Source organism: Panthera leo, chromosome D3, assembly GCF_018350215.1.
Source record: "Panthera leo isolate Ple1 chromosome D3, P.leo_Ple1_pat1.1, whole genome shotgun sequence".
Lineage (NCBI taxonomy): Eukaryota > Metazoa > Chordata > Mammalia > Carnivora > Felidae > Panthera > Panthera leo.
This window is the reverse complement of record NC_056690.1, coordinates 33538163-33556318: the sequence shown is the minus strand read 5'-3', so window position 1 is coordinate 33556318 and position 18156 is coordinate 33538163. Positions and strand designations below refer to the sequence as shown.

Sequence of the window (18156 nt, the reverse complement as noted above, 5' to 3'; positions counted from 1 at the left end):
TATTTGAAGAATATCAAAACATGACAAGTTTGAAAAAACACATGAAACTACACATTTGAAAAGTCAATAACTTCCAAGAGGAGAAAACTGAATCCCATCATAATCACATTGTCAAAGCCAAAGGCAAGGAGAAGATCTTGAAAACAGGGAGAAAGAAATGACTCACCACAATCAGGGAAACTTCAATTAGATTAAGAGCAGATTTTCATGAGAAACCATAGAAGCCAGAAATGTGATACTTTGAAAGTGCTGAAAGGAAAACAAAAGAAAAATAAAACTGTTAACCAAGAATCTTCTATCATGCAAATTTATCCTTTAGAAACAAAGAAGACAAAAATCCCAGATAAACAAAGACTAATTTGTCACTCATAGGTCTGTCCTAGAAGAAATGCTGAAGAGAATCCTTCAGGCTGAAATGAAAAAAACATTAGACAGTAACTCAAAGACATTCAAAGAAAGGAAAAACTCCAATAAAGATACTGTGTAAACATAAAACACAGTATTGCTGTATCTTTGGTTCACTACTTCTCTCTTAATTTCCTATATGACTTAAAAGACAAGTGCATAAAGCAATAAGTATAAATATATGCTAATAGGTACACAATGTATAAAGAAGTAAATTGTGACAACATAAAGAAAGGATGAAGCTGTATGGAAGCAGAGATTGTGTATAATATTATATTTATATATATATATATTTTTTTTTTTTTTAATTTATTTTTGAGAGAGAGAGAGTGCGAGTCAGGGAGGGGCAGAGAGAGTGAGACGCAGAATCAGAAGCAGGCTCCAGGCTCTGAGTTGTCAGCACAGAGCCTGACTTGGGGCTCGAACTCACTGAATTCATGAAGCATGAGATCATGACCTGAGCTGAAGTCAGATGCTTAACCAACTGAGCCACCCAGGCACCACAAGATTTTGTATAACATTGATGCCAAGTTGGTAACCAGCTCAAACTGGATTGTTACAAATTTAGGATATCAACTGCGATCCCTATGGTAATGAATAGGAAAATGTCTAAAAAATATACACACAAAAGAAAATGAGCAAGCAGTCAAAATGGTACCCTAGAAAAATCAATTAAACACAAAAGAAGGAAGTAATAGAGGAAGTGAGGAACAAAAAGCATATAAGACAGAAAAAAATAGCAAAATGACAGAAGTATATCTTTCATAATCATTTTTTTTTATTTTTTTCTAACATTTATTTATTTTTGAGACAGAGCATGAACGGGGGAGGGTCAGAGAGAGAGGGAGACACAGAATCTGAAACAGGCTCCAGGCTCTGAGCTGTCAGCACAGAGCCCGACGTGGGGCTCGAACCCACGGACCGCGAGATCATGACCTGAGCCGAAGTCGGCCGCTTAACCGACTGAGCCACCCAGGCGCCCCGGTAATCATTTTTATATAAGTGGTAATCATTTTTATCTAAACTCTCCAGTGAAAGGCAAAGATGGTAAAATGGATAATGAAACATGATTCAGTTGTATGTTGTCTTCAGGAAACTCACTTAAAATCCAAATACAAAGTTGGTTAAAAGTGAAGAAGATGGAAAAAGGTATTCAATGCAAATAATAACCGAAGAAGTGCAGAAATGGCTACATTAATATTATACAAAACATACTTTACATAAAAAAAAAACTGTTACAAAGGAAGCATTCTATATCAATAAAAGATCAATTCCTCAAAAACATATGACAATTGGGGGCGCCTGAGTGGTTCAGTTGGTTGAATGTCTGACTTGGCTCAGGTCATGATCTCATGGTTTGTGAGTTTTAGCCCCGCATCAGGCTCTCTGCTGTCGGCGTGGAGCATGCTTCAGATACTCCGTCCCCCTCTCTCTCTACCCCTCCCCTGCATGCTATCTCTCTCTTAAAAATAAGTAAAACATTTAAGGTATGACAATTATAAATATGTACTCACCAAACAACAGAGCCCCAAATATGGGAATCAAACCTTGACAGTTTTGAAAGGATAAATAGACAATTCTACAGTTGTAATTGAATATTTCAGTAGATCACTTTCAATACTGGAAAGAACACCTAGGTAGGAGATCAATAAAGAAAAAGAGGACTTGGACAATACTATAAACCAATTATATATATACAGACAAAGAGAGAGAGCGCGAGAGAGAGAGAGATCACTGCCCTGAGGAGTAAGAGAACACGTAATTTTCACAAGTTTACATGACATAGTTCCAGGAGAGACCATATGTTGGGCCATAAAAGAATACTCAAGAAAGTTTTAAAGATTGAATCATATAAAGCATCTTCTCAAACTACAAGGGAATAAAGCTAGAAATTAATAACAGAAGGAAAAGTGGAAAATTCACAGATACATGGAAATTAAATAATGTGTTCTTAAAAACCAGTGGGTCAAAGAGATAATTACAAGGGAAATTAGAGAATCCTTACAGACAAAAGGAAACAGAAGCACATTATACCAAAATTTATTGAATGCAATTAATTGAGAATTTGTTGAATCAACAAAAGTTGGTTCTTTGAAAAGATCAACAAAATTGTCAAACCTTTAGCTAAATTCACAAATCTAAAGTGAGACAAGATGTAAATGATAGAATCAGAAATGAAAGTGGAGACAATACTACCAACCTTACAGAATTAAAATAATTATATGTGGGGTGCATGGGTGGCTCAGTCAGTTGGGTATCCAACTTCAGCTCAGGTTTGTGAGTTCGAGCCCCACATCAGACTCTGCTAACAGCTTGGAGCCTGGAGCCTGCTTTGGATTTTGTGTCTCCCTCTCTCTCTGCCCCTTTCCTGTTCACACGCTGTCTCTGTCTGTCTCAAAAATAAATAAATAAATGTTAAAAAACATTTAAAAATAATTATATGTGAGTTCTATGAACAAAGATACCCCAACAAATTAGATAACCTAATTGAAATGGTGAATTTTCTAGAAACATAAATATTACCAAAATTGACACAAAAAGGAAACAGAGAATGTAGAAAGACTTATAAAAGTAAAGAATTGAATCAGTAATCAAAAACCTGTCAGCAAAGTCTTGTACCAGATAGCTTCTCTGATAAATTCTACCAAATATCTAAAGAAAAATTAACACCAATACTTCTCAGTCTTTTCCAAAAACTAGAATAGAATAGGAGGGAATATTTCCTAACTCATTCTGTGGTACCAGTGTTACCAAGTAACAAAGCCAGAGTCAACACAAAAGGGGGAAAAAAAACAACAAAACTGCAATCGAGTATCCTTTATGAATAGAGATGTAGAAGTCTTCAGTGAAATACGAGCAAAAATAGCACTTTGAAAGGATTATACATTGTGACTAAGTGGAGTTTATTTTATCATGCAAAGATGGTTCAACATAAGAAAGTCAATCAGTGTAACACACAACATGAATAGGACAAAAGGGGAAAAAATGACAATCCTTTCGATTGACCCATATTTGGCCATTAAAGAAGTGAGTAAGTTAAAATGAGGCCATTAGAGTGAGCCCTAATCTAGTCTGTCTGGTGTTATAGAAGGGGGATGTTTGGACCCATAGAGATACCACGGATACATGTATACAGAGAAAAGACCATGTGAGGGCTTAATGGGAAGGCATCCACCCGAGGGCAAGTGAAGCAGAGAGGCCTCAGAAGAAGCCAGAAATTGCTGACATCTTGATCTTGGATGTCTTGCCTCCAGAACTGTGAGAAAATAAATTTCCGTTGGTTAAGCCACCCAGTTGTGGTACTTTGTTCTGGCAGCCTTAGCAAATGAATACGTCCATCTACTTTTACAGTTGCCAGTCAACATTGTACAGCAAGTTCTGGCCGAGAAGTTGGGTGAAAAAAAGTAAAAGACTACCAAAGTAGAAAAGAAAAAGTAAAACTGTTCTTATTTGCAGATAGTATGTTCCTACATATAGAAAATTTCAAAGATCTACAAAAATACTACCAGAGTTAATAAAGAAATTCAGCTAAGTTTCAGGACACAAGATCAACACACGCACACACAGACACAGACACGTACACACACAAAAGATCAATACACAAAAATCAGTTTTGTTTCTGTCCATGGGAAATGAACAATCTGTAGAAAAATTAAGAAAACAATTCTGTTTACATTAGCAAATCAAATAATAAAATACCTACAGATAAACTTAACCAGGTGAACGACTTGTACACTGAAAATGTCAAACATGCTGACACAAATGAAAGAAGATTGAAATAAAGGGAAAGATATCTTGTACTTATGGGTTAGAAGATTTAATATTCTTAAGAATGTCATTATTACCCCAAACAAGCTGTAGATAATGTGCGAATCCAATGAAAATTCCAATGGCCTTTATTTGCAGAAATAAAAAAAGCTAATCTTCAAGTTCATATGGAATTGCAAGGGGTCCCAAATAGCCAAAACGGTTGAAAAAAAGAAGAATCAAGTCTCAGCACTCATACTTCTACTTCCTGATTTTAATAGATTTTAATACTCACTCCAAAGCTACAGTAATCAAAACAATATGGAATTTCTATAAAGATAAAAGTGTAAGCCAATAAAATAGAATTGAGTGTTCTCCATAGAAGATGTGCACATGGCCAACAGGTACATGAAAAGATGCTCAACATCATTAGTCATTAGGGAAATGGAAATCAAAATCACAACGTGATACCATTTGACATCCACTAGAATGACTCATTACTATAGTAAATAATAATTTAAAAAATCAGAAAATACCAAGTGCTGACAGAGATATGGAGAACTTGAAAATCTTGTGCATGGTTTGCAGGAATGTAAAATGTGGGAATAGCTTGGCTGCTCCTCGAAAAACTAAATATATAATTACCATACGATCATATGCAATTCATTTCCTAAGTATGTACATAAAATAAGTGGAAAAAGTACTCTAACATAAATACATGTACATACATGTCCACACCAGCACTGTTCACAGTAGTCAAAAGGTAGATACAACCTAAATATCCATCAACAGATGAATAAATGAAGAAATGTTCATCCATACAAAGGAATAATACTCAGCCATAAAATGAGTGAAGTACACACACAACAACATGGATGAACCTTGAGAACATTATGCTAAGGGAAAAGAAGCCAGACGCCAAAGGCCACGTATTGTATGATAATATTTATATGGAATATCCATAGAGACAGAAAGCTGACTTGTGGTTTCCAGGGAGAAGGAAAAGCAGGAATTGAGAAAAAGTAACTGCTTCATGGATGCTTTTGGAGTGATGAAAATGTTTTGTAAAGTATATAGAAGCAATGGTTTCACAACACTGTGGATATACATATAGAATATATGTATATTCACAATGTGAACCAGGATTATCTTAAAATAGGGAGATAAAATCAATTGAATATCTCTCAGGTTCAACAAACCCTTAGAGGGATTTCTCGGTAGCCCAAGAGAAGATCCCATCAAAACCTGCACAATATTTATCTTTGAGGCAAAACAGTGTCTTGGGAAACTGTTTGTGTGTCCCACATATGCCATCTATATATCACATACAATATTTATATATTATATACATAATATATGTATAATATATAAATCAAGAAATGTTAATGTAAGGGAATACTTGATAAGTAAAACCCAGTTATTCATATCATATAAGTATACATTATTTGACTGATCTTGAGAAAATTTTATCTCTGTGTGTTAATCCTTAGTTGTCCCTAATGAAAGCAATAAAAACTACAGTAGAATTGAGAAGAAATCAGAAGATTAATTCCCTTCCCTTCTGCTTCCTTTTATTTTGAGCTTTTCATTTTCCTAAAAGGCTAATAAAATTTAACTTCCTTAAGCTATGTTTTTAAGTAACTGACCACATGCCAAAAGCATATTATGCCAAAAGTTAGAGAAACCTGAAGAAAATGCATTTTAGAACGAAATGTACATTTTAGCTGTATATATATTTTATGTTTATGACATTTTAAATCTTTATGCTTCATTTTTTTTGGGGGGGGCGGTTCCGTATTTTCCCTGAGGGTATTTTATGGGCTCCTCTGCCTTAGGTCCATGCAAGCAGCATTCACTAATGCTTCCACGTCAACATTAGAAACACAGAAGTCAATACCCTGAGCTCAGAGCCTGGGGAGAGCCATCGCCCCAGCAACCATGGCAGTGGATGGGGGCGGTTAACACAGTTGCTGAAAAGAGTGAGTTAGGACATGTGTGTGGTTTCTCACTTTGCCTCAAAGATAAATATTGCCCAGGTTTTGATGGGATCTTCTCTTGGGCTACCGAGAAATCCCTTTTTCCTGTATGGGTTTGTTGAAAGTAGACCTGAGAGCTATTCAACTAATGGTGTCTCCGTATTTTAAGGTAACCCTGGCTCATTCTTCTTTCCCAACATCAGATTAGTAATCAAGGCAGTGAGACTGTGGCAAGCAGTTTTTTAACCACTAAAGAAGAATTTTATGCTGAAATGAGATAATGTAACTTTTGGTTAGATCTTAAAGATGTGTGTGTGTGTGTGTGTGTGTGTGTGTGTGTGTGTAACACAAGTATACTTAAATATAAAATTATATGCACTATATTATATATATAGCTTATGTATTTATCATTATGTAAATATAAAGATATAATTTATACATACAAATTCATAAGTATACTACATACTTATCAGGTATATATTTGTCATATAAATAAATTTTATTTGTACATAAAACTTTATAGTTTCAAAGGCCTGGGGCCCGTCTAATCAATTCCCCAGAGTTGCATGACCAGAGGCAGGCCAAGGACCAGAATGTAGACCATCCAGTCCGACACCTACCTAGTCCTCTCCAGAGCAGAGTTGCAGAAGTGTACTCTTTAATTCACAGAACAGTTTTATTTTAGGATTATTCAGAGAGCATCTCTCATACCCCATTCTCATTCCTATTTCCTGCCTCCCCATAGGAAACTCCTTAAATATGTTTTAGACATATATTAACTATACATAAACACATTTGTGTTAAACATATATGTTATTTTTCCAGATCTGTGTTCTTGATTCATCTGAATTATTTTGTGGTCTGTGTCCCGCAAAATAATTGTCCCATTTTGTTTCTTATTATTTTTTAACCCATTTTTTTTTAAGATCTACATAGGTGGTTCTACTTTCATGCACCTAATGGTTGCACGTATTTCAAGATGCACATTCAGCACATTTTTACGTATTCATCTCTCGACTGGCAGAAAACTAGAATATCTCCAAATCTCTGCTGCTACAGACAAGGATGATGAATGTTATTACTCAAGTCCCCATGTAGACCTGTTGCAAAAATTTCTCTGGACTTTATAACTCAGAATGTGGCTGCCAAGTCAGAGACTTAGGCATACTTACGTACTGACTTCCAGGAAGGCTGTACCAATTTCACGCTATTACTGTAATATTGTTTCCCCTCGGAAAAAAACTCAAACTCAATATTATGGAAATATATACATATATATACACATACATATATATACACACATATGTATGTATATATACACATACATATACATATATATAAACACATGTATGTATATATACATATACATATATATACACACATATATGCTTATGTATTTATAAATAAATATATAATTTATATATAAATTTATTTTTATATTTAAATATATTATATATTTACTTATGTTATATATAATTATATATTATATATATTTATATATTTATTTATAAACATATTATATATGTTTATATATATATATGTGTATATATATATATATATATAAATTTGAGAGAGAGAGAGCACGGGGGAGAGGGGCAGAGGCAGAGAGAGAGAATATCCCAATCAGGCTCCATGCTCATGCTCAGTGCAGAGCCTGACATGGAGCCCAATCTCCTGACACTGGGATCGTGACCTGTCGTGAAATGGAGTCAGAAGCTCAACCAATTGAGCCACCCAGGCACCCCAATATTATAGATATCATAATTTTTGCTAATATGATGGCTGTAAGGGGTGCCTGGGTGGCTCAGTCGGTTGAGAGTCCAACTTCAGCTCAGGCCATATCTCACAGTTTGTGAGTTCAAGCCCCGCATCGGGCTCTGTGCTGACAGCTCAGAGCCTGGAGCCGACTTTGGATTCTGTGTCTCCCTCTCTCTCTGCCCCTCCCCTGCTCTCTCTCTCTCTCTCTCTCTCTCAAAAATAAATAAATTAAAAAAAAATTTTTTTTAATGTGATGGGTGTAAAATGTTAACCCATTTTTGGTTTAACTCTAATGACTTAAATAATGTCTTTCCACTTTTAGTTTCTCTGTATAAATATATTGCCCTCTCAAGTTTTCCCTTGTAAGACCTATGTAGATGTTTTGTTCACTTCTCTCTTGGTTCAGTGGTCTTCTTGTTGATGTTCAGGCATTCTTTGTCTATTGAAATATTAATCTCAGTAATGTCATCTCTAATCTTAGATGTCCCAGCTAATCATCTGTCTGTGAATTCTATTTATAGTGGTGTCTATTGAATTTTCTATTTTAATGTAGTCAAACTCATCTTTATTTATTTATTTATTTACTTACTTAATTTATTTATCTTTATTTTTATAGCTTATATTTTGGGTCTTATGTTAGAGGCAATCTCCATGGAAATCCAAAGCACAGAGTTATTCTTCCATATTTTCATCTATTGACTTTAGAATGTTATCTTTCACATTTAGGTCTTTATTTACTGGAAGATCACCTTTATGACAGGGATTCAGTATTATTTTTATTATTTTTTTATTCAAGTCAATTTTTCACCTGCTAGATAGCCTATTCTTCTTCTCTTGGCTTGTGGGGTCAACTTTGACATTCATCAAGCTCATATGAGTAAATTACTTTTTTTTTTTCTGAACTGTATGTGGTATTCCATTTGACTTTTCTTCCTTTCTGTAAGGGAACTAAGTTTCTGTTTGTTTTGTTTTAACTTCCGGGTTTAGAGCATACCTTAATTGTCTGGTAGGACAAATGAACCTCACCCATTTTTTATCTCAAAATTTCAAAATTGGCCTGGCAATTCTGAGGTTTTTGTTCTTCCAAATACATTTTTAAATAAGTTTGTTGAGTTCTTCAAAAATTCTTTTCTTATATATTTTGGAATATGCTTGTTGATGGCCTGAAAGTTTCTCTCTCTTCTCAGACTGGTTTTCAAGACTATCAACTGATTGAATCAGCCCTGCCCAAATTATCAAGGATAATATCCTTACTTAAAGTCAGTTGATTATGGACTTCAATCATATCTCTAAATTCATGACAATGTCTAGATTAGTGTTAGATTAAAAAACTGGGGACTATAGTCCAGCCAAATTGATACATTGGCAAAACCATTTACAATACAGTTTTGGTTGCTAATTTAGGTTGTATCTTGTTTTCTATTTGATTATTGTTAATATAAAGGAACTATATTGATTTTTATATGATGATCTAAATCATTTTCCGAATTCTTGTATTCTAATTGTTGGTCTGTGGCTTCACTTTGGCATTCTATATTGATTATATCATCTACAAATAGCTTCATTTGCTCATATTGTCTGCAAATAATTGTAGTTATTACAATTCTTCATTCTTTTTCTTATCTTATAACGTTGGCCTATGCACCCAGTGATATGTTAAGTGGTGGCAAGGATAGCAAGTGTCCTTGATCATTCTCTGACATTAATGTATGTCTAAAATTCCACCACAAGTAGATTGCTTGTTTTAGCTGTGGTGTAATACCTTCATCATATTAAGGATATTTCCTTCTATTCCTAGTTTATTGAGCGTTACTTTCTTTTATCATAAATAGAAATTGACTTTATGAATGCTTCTTCTGCATCCATTTAGAAAATTATATCAGCCCACTGGTGTGTGACTTACACATATGCATTTGTTAATGTTAAATACTTGTGTCTCTGTAATAAATAAACCCTAGCTCATTATTATTTTCTTAGTATAGTTGACACAAAATGTTTTATTAGTTTCAGGTGTACAACATAGTGATTCAGTTTTTCTCTGTGTTCAAGTGTAGCTACCATCTGTCATCATGCAATGCTATAATATATACCATTGACTATATTCCTTATGCTGTACCTTTTATTCCCATGACTTATTTATTCCATAACTAGAAGTCTGTATCTTTCACTCCCTTTGATCCATTTTGCCCGTCCCTCTACCCCTCTTCCTCGAAAGCCACCAGTTTGTTTTTGTATTACAGGTCTCTTTTAACCCCTAGCTTAATGTGCTGTATTCCATTTTTACTCTGCTAATTCAGTTGGTTAGCAAATATCTTTTTTAATAATTTGTGTCTATGTTCATAGGTAAAACTGGCTTCAAATTCCTTTTTATTTTCTAGCCTTGTTTTATTTTGAATTTAAAGTTACTCTAACTTTGTAAAATATTTTGGGCAACTTCCCTTCTTTTCCTATTTTCCGAAACTACTTTGATAAGATAGTGTTTTTTTTTCCCCTTTAACTTTGGCAGAGCTCTCTTATAATACTTTCTGGGCCAGGGGCTATTTGTGGTCCATTTTGTGATAATTTGTCATATAATAAGTAGGAAAGCATCGTTCTTTCACATTGGATTTTTAATCAATGTTAATTTGTACAATTTTACAAAGGGAACTTTGTAACTAAAAATTAAGAGAGTAATTACTACACTTGACACACTTCTGGGTGTGTCTATATAATAGATTCGGCAGAAACGGAATCCACGTGGAATGCTGCAAAGGTCAGAGCGAGTGTGTTGCATCTGAAGCGCCCTCACCGTCTCTGTGTTTCTTACCTTCTAGGACATACGGGCCGGTTATTAAAGTCTCTGTGCTTCACCAGTCTTTCCTTCCTGTTGCTTCACATCATTTTCCACATCACGTTGGCCAGCCTGGAAGCTCAACATCGTATCGGACCTGGTTACAACTGTGAGTGTTATGGTGACTTTTTCTTCATATTATGTATGAATAAAGCTGTGTGCTGTAATGCTTATAGAAATCTGTACAACAATTACATCATGAAATCCACAATCATTTGTGGTCATTTGGCAATCCTGTATGAGAAATACATATAAGGAAACTGTCATGGAAAATTACAAGTAAATTACTTAATGAATGTTCAACAAAAATTAGGTATTTGGGCCCTATTTGTATGTAAGACATTATTACTGGGCTTAATCTAAAAAAAAATCAAGATATATATATATATATATATATATATATATATATATATGTGCGTGTGTGTATATATATATACACACACACATATATATGTGTATGTATATATATGAATATATGTATATATTGTATATGTATATATACACACACGTACGTACACACACATACACACACACACACACACATATATATGGTGACTGTATATGTATACATATATATATGTATACATATACATATATATATGTATATGTATACATATATAGTCCCTGGAGCATATGGTACAGCTAGTGAAGCAAGACATATACAGTTTCTAACATGATTAACATGAGTACAGAAATTGAATAACTTATGACTGTGACCTCAGTCCTATTCTACTATTCTACCTCTATACTATTCTACAGTATAATGTAAGATTTCATATAACTTTATGGGAAAAATGTAATGACACAGAGTTTCTTTTTTTAATTGGGAGTATTTTATTGCTACTCACAGGGAAATAGTATGTTTGTATGCATTATATTTTGAAGTTATGATCTGAGAAAGTCAACATATATATTCTTCATCTAGGTGACATCATCTTTCCAAAAGTAACGTGCTATCAGATAATTTGAGTTCAGTTTTTATAGGATGTGTGACTGTCATTTGAAAAAACAGAAGCATTTCAAGTAGATGGAATACATTCCACCTGTTTTAAGTTAGGCCTAAAGAAACCCTGAGATATTTGAAAAAGATTATAATAACTGTTTTAAATTGTCAGTTTTTCTTTGAGGAACCTATTTGTAGGTTTTCAACTTCCTGATTTTTCATAAAGGCAAGCACAAGTGATATGAAGTAAACCTATCCTTTCCTGTCAAATAAAAAAAAGGTCAAAATTCTTCGTGAATCAAAGACTGTTAACATAAATATAGTGAGATATTCTTTAGCAAAATTCATATTTATAAATTATTCAGTATCCTTCACCATCTAACTTTTAGGAATCTACAGTTTACAGATCTAAAGTTAGTATTCATTTTGGCCATTTTATTGAATTCAAAACTCATTGGAAACCAATGCCTATCAAAATGGTTTTGATTTAAAAATCTATGATTGAAGATATAGTTCTTGTTTTTCAAATTGAGATATAATTCACATACCATAAATTTCACCTATGTAAGGAATATAGTTCAGTGGTTTTTGGAGTGTGCAGCCATCCCCGCTATCTGATTCCAGAAAATTTTCATCACCCCAAAGAGAACCACCCCGTGCATGGAACAGTTATTTCTCGTTCCCTTTTCACCCAGCCCTAATTTAATTTCTGCCTCTGTTAGACTTACCTGTTCTAGAAATTTCATCAAAGAAGTATGTGATATGTAACCTGTTGTGTCTAGCTTTTCTCACGTAGCATGATGATTTCGAGGTTCATCCATGTTGTAGCATGTATTGCTGTTTTGTTCCTTTTCGTGGCTGAAGAATATTCCACTGTTAACAGGAATTGTTAACAATGTTGTTTTGCTGTTTGGTAAAAGTCAGCTCTTTATTCAAAACTTGAAAAAATAAAGTGTTTAAATCATAACACTTTAGTTCCTTTAGTTATGCTATAATGATAGAAAGCATTTATTATGTTTGGCCAGGTTCAGATCTTTTTGGACTTAGGAGAAATGTCAGCAGCTGTATTTTCTCATGTGTTTCCATCACAAATCCTTTAGAGATTTCTTAAGAAGGCATTCGTAGGATCATAAGGAAGGTTGTCTGAATAAAAGACTGTTTCATGAATAATGAGTTGTCTGTCACTGGAAGTATTTAATCACAGGATATATTACAACTTATCAGATTTTAAAATTTTGAGTTTATAAATATCTTGCCCATTTCTACTGAGTGATATTGTGGAAACAACTGTACCGGAGGGTGTCTAGATTAGAAAGTGCACTTCATCATTTCTTCTGACCCGGAGTCTAGGTATTTCTGTTTTTTTTTAAATCAAAATGATGATTTGCCACAATTCTACAAAAGTCAAAACACAAATGTAATATGAAATGTTAAAACAGTATTCCCCTTTCCACATTTATAAATATATTTATTCTATGTATGGCCTCCCTTATGAGGTAAACACAGAGACAGACAGACAGGAAGACATACAGACTTACACACACACATACACATGGAAATTTGTTCCTCCCTTGTCTCCTCCTTCCCAGGCAAGGATCCAAATTGCCTGGATCCTGTGGATGGGCCCTGCATTCATGCCATGAGAAGTCCACACTTCTCAGTGGTGAAGGTATGGAGGCCATCTTCGGTGTATTCAAAGCTGGCCTCTTGACATAGCATTCTGTACAACTCAACCTTGAGTTAGGTCTGCCTTTACTAACCTCACATCCTAAATATTTGGGCTTGTAGATACCAAGATATTTCCATGTGTCTGTCAAAGATATTTTTATTCATGCACAATTACCTTCTGCTGTCATTGTTCGCTGCAGTGTAACTTGAATATGTCCTGATCTCACATCCTGCCTTCCCTTCCTTTTTTGACATCTCCATACAAAAGCTCTATTCTGTTCCACAGAGAGCCGATATAATGGAGGTCATAACAGTAAATTTTATTTCTACCACGTTAAATTCTAATGTGAAGTTTGTCCCTACAGAAGTTAATATTGCAATTTGCAGTTGCAGTATTTTTGATGAGGTCACCAACAGAGAAGGGATGCGCTAAAGACTGCGTTAGAAAAAGGAATTTGAACTCTTTGCTGTCAGTCATAAGCCCCTTGAAAGTGAGTTTACAGAAATCATAAATTTCTTCTGAAAAACGAGTGATGCATGTAACACTGTTGGCTCATCGGGTGTTACAGAGTTTTTTGGTCCAGTTTCGTGTGTAGCATTTAAAAGCAATACATTCTTGAAAAGGGATAAAAGGGACAAGCAAACAAACTTCAGAGCTTTGCAAACTAGGTTAGTCCAAAATTGACACAGACCAGGTTTTCAGCCTCGAGCATTTTTTAATGATCAAGTTATATAAACTCCAGAAAATACTGTTAGAGTGGGTAATGGAAACACTGACTTTTAATTTAGAGTTGACTTCACTTCAGTAATGTTATTGTTCCTTGACCATTTGGAGTTTCGATTACACCATCAGAGTTGTAAACACAAACCCAGCTAGTCTGATATCCCACATTTGAAGGGTAGCCCTTTTTTGGCATCTGTAGACACAGAGCAGCAAAATTTCAAACAAAAAGACGCAACGTGTCTTGGCCAGCATTGCTGTGCATTTTGAATGCTTTCTCTCTGCTCCAGACATTGGTAAATGAAAATGCAATAGCCCACACAGGTCAGATTTCCCAATCATATTCAAATTCAAGACCACCATGTGCTCATTTATATGTGTTTAATTTTGTTTTCCTACCTATTCCTTTCCCCATTTGAAACTCATATACTCTTACCCTCATTATAGCAAAAGCTCCCAGGATCCCTCAGGAATCTAAGACACATGTCTGGGGGACAACAGTAGCATTTATAAATATTGAGTCATTGAAAGTTCTCGTTCCCCTAGAGCCCTGTGAATATTAACTGGCAGTAGTAAAGAGTTTTTCAAACCAGCCTATTTAGTTTCTGACTAGCTGGCAGGTTTGTTAAAGGTGCCATTGTGCAGACCTGAAACGTAACCCCCACACCCCCTCTTTCTCTCTCTTTCTTCATTTCCAAAATGGTGCTTATAGGTAAGTGAGGAAATCTATGGGGCAGGGGTGGGGGAACCCATGTAAATTTTCCTCAAACATGTGTTGTGCCGCTTACTAAAATATTTTCATTCCATCAAACCTATATTATTTAAATAAATGTAAACCCGGTTTCAATTATGTCATTACAGATTCCATAGAAGTAGTTTGTTTGACTCACTGGTGGATGTGTGGCAACACTAGTGAAATTTCAAGGCCAGTCTGGCTTCTTGTGCGGTGCTAAAGCGCGTTATTGATCGGAAGGACCTTTTGAGTTTGAAACTCTGAAGGAGAAATCGGTGGTGATAATAGGTGCTATTTGTAGAGTGTCTACTAACTGGTAGGCCCCAAGGATCATTACGTTCCCTTTCTAATTAATGATTCCTTTTTCTTGTCACAGATGAGCCCGGATATCCTTACGTAGGGCACTCCATACTCATGGCCCTGGTCCGTTCTCTGAGCAAATCTTTAGGGTAGGTTAGGGTCTGCAGATGGCCAGCTGTGCATTGCCTATGGGCACCCCCTGAAGAGTTGAGTGGGAGCTGCCATCCACTCCAGGCTCTGAGAGCCAGGCTGGAGTAAGCCGGATGCAGGGGATCATTTTATTGCCACAAAGAGGCAGTCTGCTGGCCAAGCCTTGCCCCGGTGGGGCTGTGCCTTTTATGAGCTGTCTGCCCCAAGATGGTGCCTTTCTTTTGTATACATGCGGTGTCTATCTGCTGGTGGCACTGAGGTAGGGATGAGGCTAATGATGGATGAGACAGGGGTAAGGAGTGAGGGTAGCATTGAGTGTGACGGTGAAGAAATGAGCAAGTGAGTCATCCACGCTGCCACACGTCTGAACTGGGATCCGAGCACTGACCTGCCTGGCTTTCCACCTTCTTTCCTTCTTTTTTTTTTTTTCTTAACGTGTATATATTTACTTGGGGAGGGGAGGGGTAGAGAGAAGGAGAGAGAGAATCCCAAGCAGGCTTCATGCCGCCAACACAGAGCCCGATATGGGGCTCAAACTCGGGAACTGTGAGATCGTGGCCTGAGCCAAAGCCAAGAGTTGGACGCTTAACTGACTGAGCCACCTAGGTGCCCCAACCATCTTTCCTTCTATTTGGGGAACTCCTGATTCCCAATCTATTTAGGATTGTGTCCTCCATTGCACTTTCTAGGACTTCGGAGTAGTCTAGTTTCAAAGGATTTACATATGTTTCTGGTATGTCCTCATAATATTTCCTTTGCTTTATTAGATTGCAGCATTCAGTTAGAGTCTTTCCTCCTGAATGACAGAGGATCAGATCAACTGCTTTCTCCCTCTTTTGGGGCAGAGTGGGGGAGCATCTAGAGTTCTGATTTTCCACACTAAGAGCACAGGAAACTAGGCCTAGAAGCCCATTGACCAAGAGGTTATTATAGGCCTTAATAGTACTTTATCCTGATGCTCGTCTATCCCAAAACATGAGGGTCTCTGTGCTGAGACCCAATATATGAAACATTAACATGGGACAAGAACACTGAGGGACAGATGTGGGCCTGGCAGTTCGGCATCTCATCGGATGGGGTGGGTGCATGGAGTGAGCCATTCTTATAGACATTCTGATTTCTGGTGCCAATGCTGACTTCGCTCTTGGCACATGTAGACAGAATCATGCTCATGGTTAATCGTGCTAATTGGAGATAGACCCTTAGATTTGCAGTCATCTGATGAGTCCATCCTTGTAGAAGTAACCTCTATGGATAGTCTTTATTTTTTACATTTCACACAGTACTATGGAGGGAAGAGTGAATATTTATGAAGTGGGAGGTAAAATATGTAAAAGGAAACTATCCCTACACTTGCTTTACCAGTAATTTTTGAAGTTACTTTCTGCTGCTTGCTTTCTTTATGTAATTCTTTTTTTTTAATGTTTATTCATCTTTGAGAGACAGAGAGAGAGAGAGCATGAGCGGGGAAGGGGCAGAGAGAGGGAGACACAGAATCGGAAGCAGGCTCCAGGCTCTGAGCTGTCAGCACAGAGCCTGACACGGAGCTCGAACCCACGAACTGGGAGATCATGACCTGAGCCGAAGTCAGATGCTCAACTGACTGAGCCACCCAGGCGCCCCTCTGCTGCTTGCTTTCTTATTGAAGTTAGCCTGGAGTCGCCAACAGGTGACATCGGGGAGAGCCTTGATTCTCCTCCTTCTTCTCTTCTTCTCTCCCCTGACACCTTCGTGAATCGACAAACTGCCCCTCAATACAACAGTTAAAAAAAAAAAACAAAACCCTGGACCAAGTTCCCTGGTCATTTGTGCCAGGATGAGGGTACTGGTCTAATTTTCTCTTAACTAAAATAGTCTAAAAGTGTCTGGATTGTACATACACCTTACGATTGCATTTATTGTAAGTGCAGTTAGCCTTAGGTGTTATTTCCTTCAGTCCCTGGTAATTGAGGCAGCTTGCTTTTTCCATCCCCCGACACGCTTAGGCACGTGCCAGCCTGTGATAGAGCCTGGCGCTCGTCACTGTGGGCAAGGAAGGCTGTTCCAGTCTAAGACTAATTTATGATCCGTACTCTCTGGATGGGAAGCATTGCTGAAAGAGAACTCTAGCAACCTGAGATTTGATGGCTTCTACTTTCTTGGAATAACAAATGCATTCAGTTTTTACTGCCAAAAGCCAGAATTCTCCAGGCGAGAGGAAGGATTGAGAGGGTAGCACCATGTGGGAGAGAAACCCCATCAGGATGAGAATCTCTTAGGCCAGTACCTTGTTGATACCCTGATTTCTCTTGGACTAATAGTCAGGCAGTGACGTTCGGTTTACGTAGTGTTTTTCAAATAGAATATTCGTTTTATTGTGAGAAATATTTGGCATGAGAATTGTGTATACTATTCACTACTGGAGCAGAGGCAGGATCTTATGTGATGGTAGGTAAGTTACTCATCTCTGTGTTTCAGCGTCCTTGCTTGTAAATGTCTGCCATCTCAAGGCCTGTTTGTGGCACCACGTTGAGTTAATACAGGCAATGCCCTTAGCACAGTGCCCAGCCCATAGCAAGTGCTCATTAGGTATAAGCTATTATTACTGTTGTTACTATCATTAGATAATGATAGCACAGCTATCATGTAGCACAGCTACAAGGTGACAGAAATTTCTCAGAACTGAATCCCACCTCCAAATTATACACAGTCACACGGATGCACCTTCGAAATTATGAAATGTGTGAAACTTACATGGTACCAGATAATTCTGTATTCCAATCTTTATCTTAATTTCCTACTAATTCTGTTATATTTGGATTGATGCGACTCTACCCTGTGTGGTCGAAATCATGGCTAATAGGGTGAAATGGTGCTGATTGGAAGGTGATGTCAATGACACGTGTCTTTAGTGACCCTCCAGCCTCCTTCAGTACTGTTTTTTCC

At 36.6% G+C, this 18156-nt stretch overlaps 1 protein-coding gene across 7 annotated transcripts in view; it reads left to right on the top strand.

The window, feature by feature from the left end:
- LOC122203049 (piezo-type mechanosensitive ion channel component 2) overlaps positions 1–18156 on the top strand; it is a 468341-nt gene that overhangs the window by 152438 nt on the left and 297747 nt on the right. For all 7 annotated transcript variants that reach the window (XM_042909601.1, XM_042909598.1, XM_042909599.1 and 4 more), the window contains exon 3: positions 10700–10825. In XM_042909601.1, coding sequence (XP_042765535.1) covers positions 10700–10825 — 126 coding nt within the window. The remainder of the gene's footprint in view (positions 1–10699; positions 10826–18156) is intronic.